General features: G+C 42.6%; 1 protein-coding gene across 2 annotated transcripts in view; it reads right to left on the bottom strand.

Annotated features, from left to right (window-relative positions):
- MTF1 (metal regulatory transcription factor 1) overlaps nucleotides 1-19,557 on the bottom strand; it is a 43,294-nt gene that overhangs the window by 6,775 nt on the left and 16,962 nt on the right. Inside the window, exons 3-10 of one of the 2 annotated variants that reach the window (XM_084873279.1) lie at nucleotides 16,263-16,501; nucleotides 14,697-14,828; nucleotides 12,668-12,741; nucleotides 12,090-12,226; nucleotides 9,054-9,131; nucleotides 3,137-3,239; nucleotides 1,884-2,479; nucleotides 32-92 (exon numbers count right to left, since the gene is read on the bottom strand). In XM_084873279.1, coding sequence (XP_084729405.1) covers nucleotides 32-92; nucleotides 1,884-2,479; nucleotides 3,137-3,239; nucleotides 9,054-9,131; nucleotides 12,090-12,226; nucleotides 12,668-12,741; nucleotides 14,697-14,828; nucleotides 16,263-16,501 — 1,420 coding nt within the window. Of the gene's footprint in view, nucleotides 1-31; nucleotides 96-1,883; nucleotides 2,480-3,136; nucleotides 3,240-9,053; nucleotides 9,132-12,089; nucleotides 12,227-12,667; nucleotides 12,742-14,696; nucleotides 14,829-16,262; nucleotides 16,502-19,557 lie in introns of both variants that reach the window. The other variant, XM_084873278.1, reaches the window with a different exon arrangement.

The following is a 19,557-nucleotide window of genomic DNA, read 5'->3' as shown; positions in this document are numbered from 1 at the left end:
TATCTTTTAAAGCTCACATTGAATTACATACCTGTGCTACTGGCCACTGGTACCGCAGTGGTAAAAAACACCTTCTCAACTTTAGATGCTTGCTGCTGGAAAACAAGAAATTCACATTTATGGCACCCGTGTATGGCAGAGCTCCGATGTGATGGTCCCCCAAGAGGGAGAGAACGCTCGGTGCTGTGGGATCTGCACTGAGAGTCGTTTTGTTTGCGCTCTGGCATGAGGTCACCCCGCTGTTTGACATTCGTGTGGACAATGTAGCCGGCTTTGTCCTCCACTCCTTGGCTGCCGCCCAGCTGCCTAATCCAGCGGTTCCCTGTGCCCAAAGGCTCCTCCAAGGTTGCTGTTCTCAAGCTGATGATCTCAGAGGGAGCCCCAGGGCTAGTCCCCTCTGAGCTCTCCGCTCTCTGCCATTCCCCAAAACTTCTAAGAGGCTGGAACGTTCTTTATCCCCCCAAGGATTAAGATGGATGCTAAGAACAGGCTGAGACTGCACCTCACAGGCAGAACAGCCCCGGTGAAGGCCCCGAGCACAGGGCAGTGGCTAAGGGAGGGCCCTGAACTCTGCCACACCTGACTCCAGTCCTTATTAGTTGTTAAAGTCAGGCAAGTGATTCAACCTTGGAGAGTCTCAGTTTCCCCATCGGTAACAATGGGGATGATAACCAAAGAACCCCAGCAAGGATGAAATGAGAGCATGCATGTAGAGTCCTAGGTGAGTGGAGAGTGCCCGGCAAACATTAGCTACTTATGTTACTATTAGGTAGGACTATAAAGTCATGCCCAGAAATCACCTTAATCACTTTAGTACACTTCCTATTAAATTGACTATCTTCAAGTCTTAACTCCAAAACACTGTCTTTTTTTTTTAATGATTGTTTAAAATTTTACATATGTCTCACCCCTTGACTTCCCTCACTACCACCCCTGAGGGCAAGCCCTCACTGGCCCAGTATCTGTGTCCATTGGTTACGCTACTATACAAGTCCTTTGTTTGATCCCTAACCCCCCTTCCTTCCCCGCTGCCATTTGTCTCTGGATCTAGGGCTTTGTCTTTTATCCCTCTAGGAAATAAAGAAAATCTAGAAGGAATGTGAAAGTTTCTGGCTAAGTTATAGATGACACTGTAAAATAATGATGGGAAAATTAGACCCATATTTAAATACACGAAAATGAGTTGTGTGGAAAAGGAATGCCAACACTTGTTCCATGCAGCTCCCCGGGCAGATTCAGAAAGAAATGATAAAAAAATACATGGAAGCAGATTGGGTCGTAATATTGAAAAGACCTTCCCATTTGAAAGTGGAACTAGGTTGCTTCCAGAGGTGGCTGGCACCCTGTTTATGGAATTTGAGTGCTCTCACTATTTAGCCCTAAATAGTTTATTTTGAGATATTTAATTGAACAATGAAATCATTTCCTTATCATCGAGACCAAACGCTTTGAGGAAATAGCTTCTAAGTGGGCTCTGGGAGCAGAGATTATTTCTCTGACGTGCATCCGATGGGGTGGTGTCAGTCCCGCGCTCAGTGTGACTCTGCCCTGGAGACAGAAGGCGCTTCCTGAACCGCTCTGGGGCCTCGGGAGTTGGCCGGCTGCGCTCCTGTCCTAGATGACAGGATTAGATGCAGGTGGAATACTTGTTCAAGTGCCAACTGCTCGGGAAACCTAAGCCTGATTCTCTGCCTCCCTACTGTAGGTCCGACCACAGCATTCCCTGGGTTTACACCACCTGATTCTGGGAAAGATGACCGAGAGACAGAATTAAATATTTCAGGGCTTGACAGCCACTGTCCTTTTTTGGAGCAAAAGCCTCTGAACATGTCACCTATGTAAGGCCACTTCACCCACTGGATCTGTTTATACGTAACACTTACCATTTGTTCTTGGTTTTGTGGTGAGCTGGTGGCACCATTCAATATCCACTGTAAGTTCTGTTCTCCCATGACAAGGCTGGACTGCAGGATAGCCGTGCTGGGCGTCGGGGTGATGGTTATAGTGGGATTGTTAGTTAGGACAGAGTTGGCACCCAGGGGTAGAGTCTGGACCATGGCTGGCAGGGGTTCAGTAGTACTTTGTGGTTGGGGCGCTGCTGCCACGGCTGACGTCACTGCCGCTGCTGATGCAGGAGCCCCAGCAACGACAGAAAGTCCCGGTACGACGGGCTGTGGTGCCTGAGGGTGCGGAAGAAACTCTTGATGATTAGCAGCAAACTGTGTGCTGTGGGGGACAGGCACTTCTGGAGGTTGTAAGAGAGCAGGGGGGTTGCCAAATGCAGCTTGCTGGGAACCAGGTCCTAAGGAGGGAGCAGGCGGAGGAGCAGACGGTGCTGAGGCTGGTAGTAGAGGCTGGGGTGGCTCGGAGATGCCAGGCTGCAGTACAAGTGGAAGAGATAAAGATGCTGAATTTCCTGTGGGTGGCGGAACATCATTGACTGACTCTGCATCACCATTAAAACTTTCAATCAAGGCAGCTGGCAAAAAAAAGAAATAGAAACATATATACATATCCCAAGCCTTACATGAGCCACAAAAACACAGTCACTAGGAGCTAAACCAAAGACAGCTGAAGTCTGTCGGGGCCAATTCCTTCATTGCTAGCAGGCTGGCTTTCTGCTTTTCATTTAATGACACCTCTGGTCAAAGAACCAGGCTTCACAATCAACCTCCCTTTCAAAATGTGAAGACCTAGTTTAGGTCTCAGCATAAAAAAACGCGTTGTAAGGCTTTTCTACAAATAGGGCTCGACATCCTTTCTGACTACTGCCAGGCTTCCGGCAGATTCTCCTTCGAACACGGTCTAAGCTAAGCCTGAGGATCCTACCCTCTCACAAATGGTGTCACGTCAGAAGAGCTCACAGTTCCTCTCATTTTTTAAAGCCAACCAGAGCTTTTGGAAAAGGAGACCCTCCTTTTTGAGGGTCTAGGGAAAAGCAGACCCTTGCTGAGGGAAGTAGGGGAAAAGATGGAATTGAACTGAAAGGCCCTCACTTTTCTAACCCCTCACTGAAAGTCACTTCATTCAAAGAAACTGAAATAATCTTCCACCATGCCGTCATTCAGAGAGTCAGCGTGTGAATCCCCCTTCCCAGTGCTGAGATCTGCGCAGGAAGAGAGACTGCATAACAAACCTGTCTGTTGAGGATCTTCCTGAATTGCCGTATCGTCTGAATTCTGGAACATGGACTTAAAGATGGTTGCTGGTGAAAGTGTGCTGAGGTCCTGGCCCTGTGTCTGATGGACAAAGACAATGATGTGAGACCCGCCATCGGAGGCAATTATTCACAATCAGAGGACACAGAGCAGCACAACCACCTGATCTTCTGATATGCTTCTTGTTTCTAACTTTTCCTTTTCAGGTGACATCTATGTCCCTAAACCTCGGACACTCAACACTGGGCCCTCAAATACTCTAAAACAGAACCCGACAAGCTGACTAGCAGCTGAATGCCCGCTTCCCTAATGCTTTACTGGCACACAGGCATGCTTGTTCATTTATTGTTCCAGCTACAACGGCAGAGCTGAGGAGTTGTGACGAGACCGTATGCTCTACGAAGTGTAATATATTTACTATCTGGCCCTTTACAAAAAAAGTGTGCCAACCCATACTCTAAGACCAAATCCTACATAAAATGGGATCGAATAATACCCATTACCTGCAACTTGTTTTTTCTCATGTAATAATATATTGTTAATAATTTTCAAGTCATTACACAACATCTATAATATTCTAATATGTATACCTGGTAATGAATCAAGAACTTTTAATGACAGGCAATAGTGATCCTTTTATATGCACTATTGTCTTGTTATTACATTGATTCTTTGTAACTTACAAATAAGAGTCAGCAGCATTTATAAAGATAAAATGTGAAACAAACAAACACATATTACTCTGAGGACCTGAGTCTTGACAAGCATTAAATAAAATGACCACCTCGCCCTAGCTCAGTGGAAAGAGTGTGGCCTGTGGACTGAAGGGTCCCAGGTTCGATTCTGGTCAAGGGCACAAGCTCAGGTTGCAGGCTCGGTCCCCAGTAGAGCGTGTGCAGGAGGCAGCCTATCAATGATTCTCTCTCATCATTGATGTTTCTCTTTCTTCCTCTCTGAAAGCAATAAAAATATATTTTTTGAAAATAAAATGAAACGACCACCTCCAGGCTTCCTGTTAGTTAAGGGAAGGGGAAAACACCAATTCTTTTATCTGCAATCCATCTCCACTCATTCATTTTGTAGGACAAGAGTTGCAAAGGCAACCTCCAAGAGTCTAGACAAGTCCTACAAATAAGTGAAGCAAGGGACAAGGGGCGGGAACTTCAGTGGAATCCTGCCCCTTGGTTCTGCGGGATGGGGAGCACCAGAGCTCAAGCTCATTCCCAAATTTGGATCATTTGGTGAAGACTACTGACTTGTCATTAAAAGCAAGTAACTGAAATCCATTTAAAAACACCGTATAAACCAAACAAAACCTATCTGCCGGCCAGAGAGCCCCAATGCCAACTTGTACTTTAAGGTCATTCTGCAGCAACTCTGCTTGTGGGGGAAGAATCGCTCTGGGGCTGGGCAAAGTGTGCCCAGCAGAACAGTCCACCCACTGGAGGTCCTCAGAGAGGAAACTGCCCTTTTGAGTTAATACTCTAGCATGATCCCACCATCTGGAAGGCTGAGAGGGGAAGTTCGGTGGCTCGGACTGCCAGTGTGACAGAGATGAAGGCAGAAATCTGTGTGAGCCTTCCAGCTTCCATCCACAGGGAGGACAGTGGCCCTCAAAGTTTTTTTTTTGTTTTTTTTTTTTTAAATATATTTTATTGATTTTGTACAGAGAGGAAGGGAGAGAGATAGCAAGTTAGAAACATCGATGAGAAAGAGTCATCGATCAGCTGCCTCTTGCACACCCCCTACTGGGGATGTGCCCGCAACCAAGGTACATGCCCTTGACCGGAATCGAACCCGGGACCCTTCAGTCCCCAAGCCGACGCTCTATCCACTGAGCCAAACCGGTCTCGGCGGCCCTCAAAGTTTTAATTGTGATACAAAGAAGTACGTTTTACATTATGGAGTATGTATGTGTGTGTGTGTGTATATATATATATATATATATATATATATATATATATATATACACACACATACAGATATATGTACACACACATAGATATTTCATATAACATACATATCCATGTGTATAACTGAATTGAGAGTTTATGAAATAGAGCTTATCCTTACTATACCCAATGTCTTCTAATATTTTCTATTCTATTGATGTTCTTAAAATGCTGATTATAAATACTATTTTATAAACCAATAATGAGATACGATCATTTCTTGTTATTGTTAATCCCAAGGATATATTTCCCATAGATTTTTAGAGAAAGTAGAAGGAGAGTGAAGAGAGAGTGAAGAGAGAGTGAAGAGAGAGTGAAGAGAGAGTGAAGAAAGAGAGAGAGAGAGAGAGAGAGAGAGAGAGAGAGAGAGAGAGAGAGGGAGAGAGAGAGAGAAAAGTCTATATGAGAGAGACATATTGATTGGTTGCCTTTCACATGCATCCTGACCGGGACCAGGGATCAAGCCGATAACTCAAGTATGTGCCCTTGACTGGAAATGGAACCAGCAACCCTTCGGGTGAGCAGCCCAATGCTCAATCCCCTGAGACACACCAGTCACAGCAAGGTACAACTCAATTTGAAAAATAGTGGGCTAACAACTACCACTAAACCATAAACTTTGCAACTTCCTCTTGGTTGTTTTTTTGTTCTTCTTGTTTACAAATCATCAACAATAACATTAACTGATGAGCCTGCATGACTCCAAAAGATTATGCACAAGAGTGTTCACAGCACTATTCATCATGGCCCCAAATTAGAAACTATCCAGATACTCGAGGGAAATAGAAAGAACAAATTAAGGTGTATTTATTTACTATTTCATGTTAACAATCAATTTCTTTAAAGCAAAGTAAAACAATGCAAAATTATTCTTATGACTTCAAGGAATGTATAGCCTTAGCTTGAAAGGCTAAAAATGAGACTATTTCCAATTCTGAAATAAATGCTGGGTAGTAAGGGCATAATATGTAATTTGACCCCAAGGGATAGAGCAGCCTCTCTCTTGCTGATGTAAACTGTAGTAGGAAAGCAGTCCTGTTTTTTATAAGCACATACTTAATGTTCCCTCATACCAAGATTCCTCACCGGGTGACCCCAGGCTCCAGAAAGCTCCTCAATCATCCGTCACAGCCCTAGCCAGGAGCAAACCCCTAAACTATTTAACACAATCTGAGATTAAAGAGCTATTATAACTAGAAATTTTAGGCTGCACAGCTCAGAGGGCAAAAAGGCTACCCAATACAGACATTTCTTTTAGAGCACAAGCTCTGAAATGCGAATATGCATAAAAATCATATGAAGTGCTTATTTACAGTGGTTTGGTTTTTTCCCCTTCTGGTTGGTTAATTTCTACTGACCTATTTTCAACTTAACTGATTCTTTCTTCTGTAATTTCCAATCTGCTGCTAAGCTCATCAGTGAATATTTTATTTCACATAAATTTTCAGTTCCAGAATTTCCAGTTGGTACATTTTTTTTTTAATAGTCTATTTCTCTGCTGATATTTTCTATATATTCAATCATTATAAGCACATTCCTTTGAGCTACTTAAAGATCCTTGTCTGAAGTCCTGCTAGTGTGGCTCAGTTGGTTGGAATATTGTCGGTACCTGAAGATTAAGGGTTTGATTCCCAGTCAGGGCACATACATAGGTTATGGGTTTGATCCCCAGGGGAGGGAATACAGAGGCAACCAATCAATGTTTCTCTCTCTATCTCCCTCTCTCTTCTCTTTATAAAAATCAGTAAAACACATCCTCGAGTGAGAATTTTTTAAAAAAATCCTTGTCCACCAAGTCTAACATCTGGCATTTTAAAAAAAATATATATTTTATTGATTTTTTACAGAGAGGAAGGGAGAGGGATAGAGAATTAGAAACATTGATGAGAGAGAAACATTGATCAGCTGCCTCCTGCACACTCCCCACTGGGGATGTGCCCGCAACCAAGGTATATATGCCCTTGACCGGAATCGAACCTGGGACCCTTGAGTCCGCAGGCTGATGCTCTATCCACTGAGCCAAACCGGTTAGGGCCCATCTGGGTATCTTGTGGTGGGTCTCCATAGGATTACTTTTCCTCTTGCATAGGGATAATGGTTTTGTTTCTTTCATGTTTACTAATTCTGGGTTACTCTGTACATTGCAAATGACATGTTATAGAAAAACTCTGGATTCTGACACTTGGAAGAGTGTTTGCTTTAACATTCCATTGACTGGGCGAACTCTAGCGCCACACTCTCTTCCCTGCAGTGGACAGCAGCTGCAATCTTTGTTCACTTCTTTAGCCTTAGCTGGGCTACTTAGGGTCTGCGCCACACAGCCACAGTTCAGGGGTCAACTAGAGATCTGGACAGAGTTTACACAAATAACTTGGGGATCCCCCTTTGTGGTTCTCTCCTTTCCAGGCTATGCCCCCTTATTTTCTAGGAGCTTTGGTAGCCCTGACCTCTGCCCTCTGGATTATCATGCCAGTAGCACTGAGTGTTTACTGAGTGTTAGCCACCTTGTTTGGTGTCAACCAGAGCTGGCACTGAGCAGGTAAGTGATAAAACCTGAAAACCCAGCCAAGTGCCTTTGCTAACTTTCAGGTGGCCCCTTCTTCCAAGGGTTACCTCTGCCTATTTGGGTTGCTCTCTGGTGCCTTCGAGTAGTTGTTTTTTTATATTCTGTCCAAATATATAGTTATCTTTTTTTTAAATATACATGTATTTTTATTGATTTCAGAGAGGAAGGGAGAGGGAGAGATAGAAACATCGATGAGAGAGAATCATTGATCAGCTGCCTCCTGCACTCCACCTACATGCCTGAAACCTAGGCATGTCCCCTGACCAGGAATTAAACCGGGACCTCCTGGTTCATAGGTTGACATTCAACCACTGAGCCACACTAGTAGGGCTATCTCGTTTTCTATGCAAGAGTTGGTCTGATAAGAGTGACTCTGCCATGACCAGACCCAGGCCTTGGGCTGCGTATATAAAAATGTAGTGTAGGTACCCCTCCCAGGGAACTGGGGCAGGTAAGGGAACAGGGAATGCTGGGGTGGCAGCAAGAACCTGCGCTAGCAGAAGTGCTGCAGATTACTCCACTTTGAGAAATACTTTTTCAAAGCATTCCTGAGTCATTCAGTCTCTGTTCCTATCGCACTGATTCCTTCTTATTTACCGTGTATATACCCAGAAACTCTAACCTAAGCTATATTTATTTAGCAAAGAAAAACAACAAAATTGCACACTAACAACCTGTGCTGGTGACACAGTAAAACACACAGATGCTCAAGGAGCAGCATGAGTTAAGGCTTAATGCAGTTGGTCTGCAAGGCACATCACGGAGCCATGGGAAAGGAGGAGAAATGCCAAACAGTGAACTGGATAGGGGGGTTTCCTTTAGCAGGAGGCCCAAAGAGGAGGGTGCCTTAAAAACCTCAATGTAGGGAGCTCAAAGAAAGGAAAAGACTGACTCAGATCCGACTGGCGGGGTTTCAAAAGTCTGGAGACTAGAATTTTGGTTCTCCTTTATGGAGACTAATTTTAAGCTCCTCAAGGACAAACCACACCTACATTTTTACCACTACAAGCTCAGCACCAGTACACTGCCTGATGGAGTAGGCACCTGATTAATATTTGGTCAATGAATAAAGAAAGAAATTTTCTGAGGCCAGGAGGTTATCAAGTGAGTGATCTGGATCAAAAGGCATTAGGTATCAGAAAGAACAACCTCTCTCTGAGAGCTCGTATTAAAAAACAATAACACAGAAATAAAATCAGAAAACTCTAAACCTTAAATAGTAATTTAGTCTCTGTTCCTATCGCATTGAATAGTTGTGAACGGAACACAACTAAATTTGGAAGACTTCAAAAACTGGTCTCCCTCAATTTTCTCACCAACTCAAGTGCTCAATTCTTGCACTTATTTTTCTAGTACCCATATCACAGCTATACTTACTATATTGGAATTTTCTCGAAATTCAGAATCTGTGGACAGAAGACTCAAGTCACTCAGACAAAGCGAGTGATTTGCATCCTGTGAAAGAGAAAAAATTCTTATTGAGTATCAAAAAAAAAAAAAAAATCAGGATTTATAGTAGCATATCATGTACTAAAACATCCGATGATCATGCCCCAAATGTCTAGATGTAAACCATCTAAACAAGGACTATAGGAACTACTTCAATTTTTAAAATCTGATATTCTTAAAAGAATCTCTTACATTTCTTAAAGATGATTAGAGTAACAAAAGCCATGGTAATATGAAACAGTATTTGTATAATTGGTCTTATCATTTATAAAGTAATTTCACATAACCTCATTTGCTATTCATATAAAAGTTGAAGTATTATTTTACATTTCCATTTGAAATGAGAAAAATGGGGAGTGGCAGTGAATTGTCCAAAATCACATGCTAATTCACAGAACAGAAACCCAGTGCTTCTAGCAGCAAGTCCTCCACCACATCCCTGTGTCCTCAATATGGGCATCTCAGGGATCCTTCCTCAGAGCGTTATGAGGACTATTAAAATACGGCTGCCTAGGCCAACCCTCAACTCTGGATTTCAAGAATGCCAGTATCAGTCCACATACTTTGTGGTAACCCTGCTTACCTAGTGGATTAGATGTTTCCATTCATGCTTGCATTAAAAAAATATTCACTGAGCATTTACTATGTATTAGGCACTGTTCCAGACCCAGGGATACAATAATGAACAAAACCAAGACCCTGCAACTATACAGCTTATATTCTAGCAGGAGTTTAGAGTATGGGGGAGGGGACAAACAAATATATTTGAATACAAGATGATAATAAGTGCTACAGAGGATAAGGGAATAGGGAATGCTGGTATAGGAGCTGCCCTTTTATTAGAATACGGAAGGCCTCTTAGATAAGGTAGCAGTTGAGCAGATTCTAAAGGAAAGAGGGCATAAACGGGAAAAGTGTTCCAAGCAGAGGATACAGAAAGTGCAAAGGCCTGGAGGCAGGTGTGAGCTTCCCTGGTTCAAAGAACCACAGGACAGCATGGCTAAAGCGAGAGGAAGAGAAGTGGCTATGCCAGAGTGTAGGGCCTTGTAAACCACTGTAAAGATTCTGACTTTGACTTTAAGCAATACAAGGAACTACTGGAGAGTTATGCGGAGAGGACAGACATGACCTGCCTGTGGTTTAGACAAATCACTCTCGGTAACAGGTTGAAAGGTGTGTGTCTCACAGAATGAGAGTGCCAAGAAGACCACTCAGCAGGTTACTGCAATAATCAGGCAAAAGATGGGATTGGATTGAATGAAGTACCCAGAGTGATCAGATTCTATATGTTTTCAAGGTAATGCTAATGGGCTTTGCTACTAAATGTGAATTATGAGAGAAAAACAACTCTTAAGACTTCTGGCCTGTGCCAGTAGAAAAACAGGTGCCGCTTAGTAAGATGGAAAGCCTGCAGGAGGAACAGGTTTGTACATGTCAAGTCGGAGAAGAGCAGATGATATCTGGGTGGAGATGTCAAGTGGGAGGTTGAATGTACAAGTCTAAAGTTCAGGAAGAGATCCAGGCTGACTATGAGTTTAGGACTCAAAGGCACCCTAAATGCACTTAAAGCCTGGGGCTGGAGGAGACTCCTTCCACTGGGAGGTGATGAGTGATCCAAAGAAGAGGTCTGAGCACTGAGCACTGGGACCTCCAAGGCATACAGGTGGTCAACAGTGAAACTATCCCTGGATTACTACCAAAGTCAGAAAACGGATCATGACCTCATAAATGCAGTTTAGCAAAGACTCTCAAATCTTAATATTTATATCTGGTTTTACAGAAGAAGAAACCAAGGCACAAAGAAGCCATTTGCCTAAGGTCATCCGATTAGTGCCTGAGCTTAGATCTGAGTTCAGACAGCTGAGCTCCAGAGCTGCAGTCCTCACAACACATGCGGTTTTGCCTCCTACAACACAGGGATCGGGAACCAGGTTGTGGAATCAGACTGCCTGCCCAATAAGCCTCATTACAAACTCTGGTCACTTAGGCAAATCATTTCTCCTTGCCTCCAGTGTCTTTATCAGTACTATGGGGATAACAACAGTACTGACCTCATAGAGCTCATGTGAGGTAAAACATAAAAAAGCACTTAGCACAGTGGCTGGCACACAGCAAACACTCAGTAAGTGTTCGTTATTATTCCTAATAAAACACAGGGAGAGAGTCTGTTGTTTAAAAGTTGCAAACACAGAATTAAAGTATGCTGTCTCTCCCCAAATCAAAATCATATTATATACTTTAGGGACCTCATAATTCAAAAGGGGGTCAGTTTGTTTCTTTAATTATGAAATATTAAGATAATAATAGTATTCACTTTCTAGGTTTAAAAGACCTATGCTAAGTACCCAATACCACATTATCAGTAGGAACAGTAAATTCACCCTAGGATCTCTTGAAATGAGCTGGGGGAGAAGGAAATATGGTGGAGGAACTTGTCAAAGACTAGACAAAACTGCCTAAAACTTTGCAGAGGCTTGTTCTGTGGGTCAGTGCCTTAAACTGGTGATGGTCAAACCTTCTGGTCTGCAAACAATTCAGAAGGGCAAGGGACCACCCAGCCTCTTCCTGGTTCTCCAATGACAGATTAATGGGTGTGTGAGGTAAAGCATTAATTTGTGTTCCAAACTCAAGTACAGATAAACCATTTTATAGATATTCAAGGGAAAATACACCTTTTTGGAGCATCTGGCTGGCCTTTGGAAGCCATTCTAGACCTCGGATTTCAAGACCTCTTCCACACACCTGATGGAAAGGAGGGGGAGCTGAACCAAGGGCTAAGGCACGGAGTCTGGTGAGAATCTGGCTTTTACCACCCCATCCCCAAGACATAGATCTTGGCCCTGATTTCTTCCCTCTCGCTAACAGATACACAGAGAAGATGTTTTGACCTTTTATTTTGATATACAAACAATGGTTGCTGTTCTGCAATGCCCAGTTCAAAGCTAGAGAGAAAACACTGCACACCTCTGATCCATTGTGAGTTGGAAGTGCATTGTATAAGTGTCCTTTGTTATCGTGACCTTTCATGTGACTTTTGAGACTGTATTGAGTGCTGAATGTTTTCTCACAGCCGTTACTGGGACAGAAAAAGGGTCGTTCACCTGCAAGAATGACAAGTAATGTTAATTTGACCATGAAGTCATTTCACGGAGTTAAGACACCTACCATTCCCTAAAAGAGGGAAGTATTCTTATGAGAGTTCGGGTTACTAGCTATTAAACCTTAAGTAAGTTATATGTTAACCATCTTAATCCTAAAACTCAATGTAGAGAGCAAAGCACTGAGAATTGCCTGCTCTGGGAAGTTTAAAGAGATTAGTTCCCCTCCAGGTTCTTTTACTGAGTATCTCTGTACTGTTTTCATTTCTTAAGGTTGGATTCCTGAGTCCAACCTTTAGATCCTTTACCTCTGAAAGTAAGTCAAACATCATAGGTGAAGGCTAAGCTGATAAGGCTCCCTCCCTCCAGAGCTCTACAGGTCTCAACAAAACATGGTATTTATTGGCTCTCCAAAGATTAAAATAAAAATGAACTTAAACTCACCAGTATGTGTACGGACGTGAGTTTTAAGGTGGTGGCTTGCTGCAAATGCTTTTCCACAGCCATCATGATCACACCTAAATATGTGGTTTAAGCAAAAAGAAACAGCAGTCATCAGCTAATAGCTCTTTATCTTCACATCTCGTATAAATACAGACTCAAACAAATGTTCAGAACAGCAAGATCATGTCAACAAAATTAGATTTAGACAAGGGAATGACAAGTCCCTGGAAAAGTAAAGTGACAAATCTGAGCTCAGAGAGAGCTGATGGCCCAGGATAAGTATTTCTTGTGCAATAGAAAAGGCACTATTGAGAGCACTGACAAGAAAAGCCTTTTGATGAATTACTTAACAGTATTCTATTGACAATGAGAGCCCATTGGGAAACCTACTGCCAGTGCAGGATTAGAAATACCAACAATGGGCACAGGGGCTCTCAAAGGTGTGGAGCCTGAAACAGCACTAGAACAAAATCATTATCTGTAATCTTCAGTTTAGGTCAGATCTACTTCTTCCTTTATTTTCTTGATAACCAAAGCTAGGAGTAATCTTTCCCTCCTCAGAACGCCTATGCATTTAGCTTCTTTTATGGCACCTGTGATTTTTCTAATCTTGTTTTATCTCCTGTGTACACATTCGTTATCTGTTCACTAGACTGTAAACTCTTCGAGGGCAGGGTCCATGCAGTTCTTGACATTTGCTGTAACTCTTGCACACAGTAGGCATTTGATTACTATTTATATGAATGAATGTATTTTTTTGTAAGCTAAAATATTTTATTTCTTTAAATAGAAAGCTTCTCTAAAGCATTTTACTTTCTAATTACATATCATCTCAAGTCCCATTTAACATTCAAGAAAAGTTAGCAATATTAACATCACAAAAATGCCTATGACTGAACAGAAATCAGAGTCCCCTCAACAGCCCTAAGGGGAAAGAGGTACCTTAAGTGTCATAGCATCTGGAGGGTAACCAAGGAGAATCTAAATACTCTTGCTTTAGAGGGGCCTGACTCAGAAAAGCAGCTGTCATTTTAAAATACAATTACTTTTAATTGGTGTGTAAGAGGTGACTGTCCTTGAAGACTTCAATTTCCTGCTATCCTAATGAGGAGATGAGTGATTCAAGAAGGGAAAGGTATGAATGACATGACAATAACAATACCATGACAATAACAGCAATCTTTCCAGACAAGTCAAAACCATTGTTTGTGTGCAATTTTCATCTGTATTATATTTAGTGGGAATCCTTATGAACTGATTATCTCACTAAGTTGTTTCTGAATTTCTACTGAATGCTCAGAACCATGCTACATGCTATGAACACAGAAGATGATACAAGTCTTTCCTTTAAGATTAAACATCTATACTTCTATCTATTAAATATATGTATAAGTACATAAATTTAAATACACACACACACACACACATATATATCTATATATATCTATATATATCTATATATATCTATATATATATATATATATATATATATATCTGTGTATACATGGGAGATATTGAAGAAACCACTAAACCAGTAAAAAAATAAAATACTTGCACCACTAGCCTAAGTAGTGCTACTCCTCCTTTCCCCCTTTGTCTCCTACTCTTCCCACCGATTCTCAGGTAAGTATCCCTTCCCCTATGCCCAAAGCACTCTGGGCATCTCAGTCTCAGAAACTGTCTGGTTTCCTGTGGTTCTTTGTTACCAGACTAAATTTCTCAAGAGGAGAACCTGCATCACAGTATTTCTCTAGCACTGATAAAAATCCTACCACATAAGTGAGCTGCAACAAATGCTTTGCAAAACAAAAGGAAGAATGAGGCAGGAAGCCATCATCCAGAGCGAGGGTGCCCTTGGACTTCATTATCCTCCCTCCCGTGGCAGTAACTGGTCAGAGCCATCCTGGGGAGAGCGAGCACTGCCAAAGGACTAGTGACGGGAAGTTTCTTTCCATAAAAAAGTTTCAGAGTGCATCAAGACACCCAGCTGGAACCTGACAGGTGACAAATAGAAAACAGTGAGACCTACCGAAATGGCTTTTCTCCTGTATGGGTTCGAATGTGCTTCCTCAAATCGCTGAGTGTGGTGAAGTACTTGCTGCAGCCTTCAGATTCACAGTTAAATGTTTTCCCTGTGTGAAGCCTCTGATGTGCTTTCAGCCTGTAAGATAGCCAGAGAAAGGCCCTTTGTCATGATGTATTACAGAGCCTCCCACACAGCTTAACCGCCTTCAGGGTCAAGTGCATAAGCTACTGGCAAGTAAGATCTTTTATGAGAGAAGTAATTTCATTTACGGCTAAGTAAATACTGAATACTGATTTAATAAAAAATAATACATACTGAAAATAGAATAATAACATTGGGAGAATGGGTTTTAGGGAAGGAACAAGTGTGATGGAGATGGGGGCAGGGGAGAAGGGAGGAAATAGAACTTAATCCTTAACGCCATAGTGGGAAGTCAATATCCTAATGTGGAAAAATCAAGAAGGAACAATATGCCGAAACCGGTTTGGCTCAGTGGTAGAGCGTCGGTCTGCGGACTGAAAGGTCCCAGGTTCGATTCTGGTCAGGGGCATGTACGTTGGTTGTGGGCACATCCCCGGTGGGGGGTGTGCAAGAGGCAGCTGGTTGATGTTTCTCTCTCATCGACGTTTCTAGCTCTCTATCTCTCTCCCTTCCTCTCTGTAAAAAATCAATAAAATATATATTTTTTAAAAAGGAGCAATATAAGCCTAATATTTAAAAGCATGGAAGTAGATATGAAAATATTAATATTAAGCTAAAAGAGTAGAAAGTGGTTGCTGTGAAGGGGGAGAAATGGGGAGGTACATCTTTTGTAATGAACCTATTAGAACTATCTACTCTGTAAACACTGAGAATGTATAACCTTGATAGGATTAAAAATAGTAAAAAAAATTTTAAAAATAGTAAAAAAAATAAAAAAATAAAGGGATTAAGGGCACCAGAATTCTATATTACAAAATGTTTTGCTCAACGAGAAGTATAGAGCATAGTGGTATTAGCATGACTCTGGAGCCTGGGACTCAAATCCTGGTCCCACCTCCTACTGGACCCTGAGCCAGTTACCTTGCTGGGCTTCCCTTTACTTATTAGTGCTGTGAGGATTAGCACTCAGATGAGTGCCCTGCACACAGTGAGCGCCTCAGAAATGTTAGCTCTTGTTATGTTTGCTATTTTACACCCAACGTTAAACACTAGTAAGTCTCCTGATACCAATGGTAGAAAAGGGTGGTAGCGAATGAGCGGACCACTTCCCATTTCTCAGGCTAGGCAGAAAGTAATCTTTCTGAAAGTGAGATAGGAAAGAAAATGACAGAAGCCTTAGGACCAAGGTTTTGAGCCAAGGCAGATAGCACTCCATGCCAAATACTCAAATCCCCAGGCCAGGATGGTACTACAGGAGAAACAAAATCTAAACACAAATGTGCCATCATTTTCAGTCAACCTTCAAATAACAAGATCCTCTATGAACAGCTGAGCAGAGCTGCGCTCTTTAAAGCCCGGAAAGAGAACTCTGCTGTGCAATGGTGACAGCGAGGGCAGAGCTGCTGGCACAGCGGGAGGAAGGCTGACCTGTACAGCGTGTTGAATGCCTTCTCACAGCCCTGCACGTCGCACTCAAATGGCTTCTCCTTCGTGTGCACTCGCACGTGGATCCTGAGGCTGTAGGAGGTGAGGAAGGCCTTGCCGCAGCCCTCCTGGTTACAGACGAAGGTGTACTCTCCTCGGTGCGTCTTCTGGTGGGTGCGCAGGTTGCCTGCTGTGCTGTAGGTGCGGGGACAGCCCTCAAAGGTGCACTGGTACCGCTTTACCTGGCAGACAGAGGACACCTCAGCAACAGGACAAATAGCTGCCCAGGCTCTAGCTGCCCTGAGCTTGGGCTCCAGGAGATGTGGATGACACGGAAACACAGAAAACGGCCTCTAACAACAAAGTAGGGCTATTTTCCTGTTGATCCAATCAATCTGGACAAAAATAATGAGTAACGGGGAATAGCTAGCTTGTAGAGAGGTGACTATCTAAGTGACTATAAGAAGGGTGCAGACTTTAGTATACATCTACCATCTAAAGGTGGGCATACACTCTTTCAGTTACCTATATTCAAATTCGGCCCTAGCCCGTTTGGCTCAGTGGATAGAGCGTTAGCCCGCAGACTGAAGGGTCCTGGGTTTGATTTGAATTAAGGGCATGTACCTTGGTTGAAGGCTTTATCCCCAGCCTTAGTCAGAGCACATTCAGGAGGCAACCAATCCGTGTGTTTCTTTCTGTGTCTCTCCTCCTCCCTTCCACTCTCTAAAAATCGATGGAAAATTGTCCTCGGATGAGGATTAACAAAACAAAACGACAAACAAATAAAATTTTACTTCAGTTTAAGTCAAACATCCTGCCCTATGGCACTATATCTTGATTGGGATTGACTAATGTTAAATTGAGTCTAAAACATCCTAAATTTTATATACTCAGTCATGTGCATATTAGCAGGTATATACTAGCATAGTTTATTTATAAATATCCACAGTATATATTTTCAAGTCTACAAAATGAAAACAATGTATCATGAGTTTCTCAGAGCCTAGCCTGACATTTCTCAAACGGCTAGACTCTGGATTTCCTTTTACCACTGAACTCCTTGAAAGAGTTTTCCCATGTGCCTTCTTTACTTCCCTCAATGCCCACTTATTCCTTGCTACTTGGCAAGCTGGCTTCGCTGTTATGAAACGATTCTCTTGAATTCCTGCTGGTCAAACTCTTTTATCCTTCCCCACTTCCCTTCATTTGCAAAAAGATCTCAAGGCTGATGCCCTCTCCTGAAAATCTGTCCTACAGCACACAGTAATTCCTTGGGGCTCTCTCTATCTTCTCTGAGCCAGTCCTTTCCTTTAACCTCCAAATGGAGGTTTATTCCCACACCTTCCCCATCTCTGCACTGGTGCAGAGGAATAGCATTCAACTTGGCAGGAGGAGACTGAATCCTGGCACTTATGTTCAAGACTTTGAGCACCTCATTTCACTTCTCTGAGTTTCAGGTTCCTTATTTCTAAAATGGGAATATGAATGCCTGCCCTGGCTGTCTCACAGTGCTTTTTTTTCTTTCTTTTTCTGATTTTATTTATTTATAAATCTTTATTGTTCGGATTATTACAATTGTCCCCCCCTCCCCATAATCCCCTCCACCTGGTTCCCACCCTGCCTTCTGCCCTCCCGGCACTGTCCTCATCCATAGGTGTACGATTTTTGTCCAGTCTCTTCTCACACTCCCCATACCCTTTTCCTCCTGAGAATTGTCAGTCCACTCCCTTTCTTAGTCCCTCAGTGCTTTTGAGTAGAAGAAAAGACAATAAAACATTTGTGAAAATACTCTGTAAATTCTCTGATGCTATACCTCTCAGGGTGCCAGTACTGTCTATTCTTCAGCTTTAGTAAAATCTTCATCCTTTAATCCTTCCTCCAAAGCCTCAGTTTATATTAGTGTTACTAACTACAGTGGTGTTACTCATCCAGCAGTTACTGAACTACTACATCCCAGCCAACAAGCTAGCTATCACAGATAAGAAAAAGTAAGCAAGACCAAAATCTCTACTTTTAAGAAATGCCAATTTTAAGGAGGCAGACGTGCACAAGTTATTATACACCAGGCTGAGCCTAACAACAGGCACACGGTACTTGGGAGCATAAAAAAGGGAAAACTAACCCCTCTCAGAAAGACTGGAAATCAGTGAAGGCTCAGAGACCAAGGTACTCTCTCTGAACTGAGGATGTCTTTTTGCTTGCCTGTTAAAGTCTGTTTTTAAGGAACAAACTGAAAAGGCCTTCCTCAGACCAACTGGGTAGGAGGGCATTCCAGAAAGAGGTCATTAACACCTTGGGAACTGCATGGAGAAATGAATGCGTTTTTTGGTACAGTGAACCACAAAAACCCTTGCAGTATTTGGAAGACAGGAAGGAGAAGACTCGAGAGAAAAAGGCACAGCCTCCTCAGTTAAGCTATGGAGTAGAGAAATAGGACAATGGGGAGCCAACAATAGGTTTTAACCAAGACAACAAGACACTCAGATCTGGGGTTTAGGAGAGAGCATTCTGGTATTCTGTGGAGGACAGACTGGAGTAGAAGGGAAAGATTAAGAAGACAACAGTTATGGAGAGAGATGAATTCTAGACATTAAAGGGGGAGAAATGACAGCTGTAGTGACAACTGGGTCAAAAGGGGTCAGGGAGAGGCAAAGTCGAGATCTACCCCCGAGATTATGCCCGGATGACTAAAGAGATGGTCATACCACCAACTGGGGCTGGATGGGGGCTGGGAGAGAGATGAGGAGTTGGGGTTGAGGCACTGCCATGACTTCCAGATGGAAATGTCTAGTAGCCAGTCAGATATGTAAGCTAGAAGCTAAGAAACAGGTCCAGTACACAGATATTAGCCCACTTGACCTGCAAACTATAGCAGGCTCAGATTCCAGCCCCTGCGGCTACTAACTGTATAACCTTGGGGAAATCACTTGAGCTTACTGAGCTCACTTTCCTTAGTTATAACATGGAGGAAACAAAACCTATCTTTTTAGTGTTGTTGTAAGGATTTGGTATAATTTGCATAAAGCATTTAAATATAGTGATGATCATACAGTAGGTACTCAATAAAATAATAGCTCTTATAAGAGGACAAAGACTAGACCGTGAAAGTCACCAGTGTTTAAGGTAATGGTATAGAAAAGAAGCCATTGAAAGGTGAGCAGGAAGGGCTGGGGAAATAGGAAGAGAAGTAAAGGAGAACAATGTCACAGAAGCCAAAAGAAAAAGGGTCTCTAAGAAAAAAGATGGGGGGGGGGGACACACACACACTTGCTGGGAGGTGGGAGTGGTCAAGGAATGG

Source organism: Pipistrellus hanaki (assembly GCF_964339955.1).
Source record: "Pipistrellus hanaki genome assembly, chromosome: 2".
NCBI lineage: Eukaryota > Metazoa > Chordata > Mammalia > Chiroptera > Vespertilionidae > Pipistrellus > Pipistrellus hanaki.
Note: the sequence above shows the minus strand (reverse complement) of the source record. Positions and strands in the feature narration are given on the sequence as shown.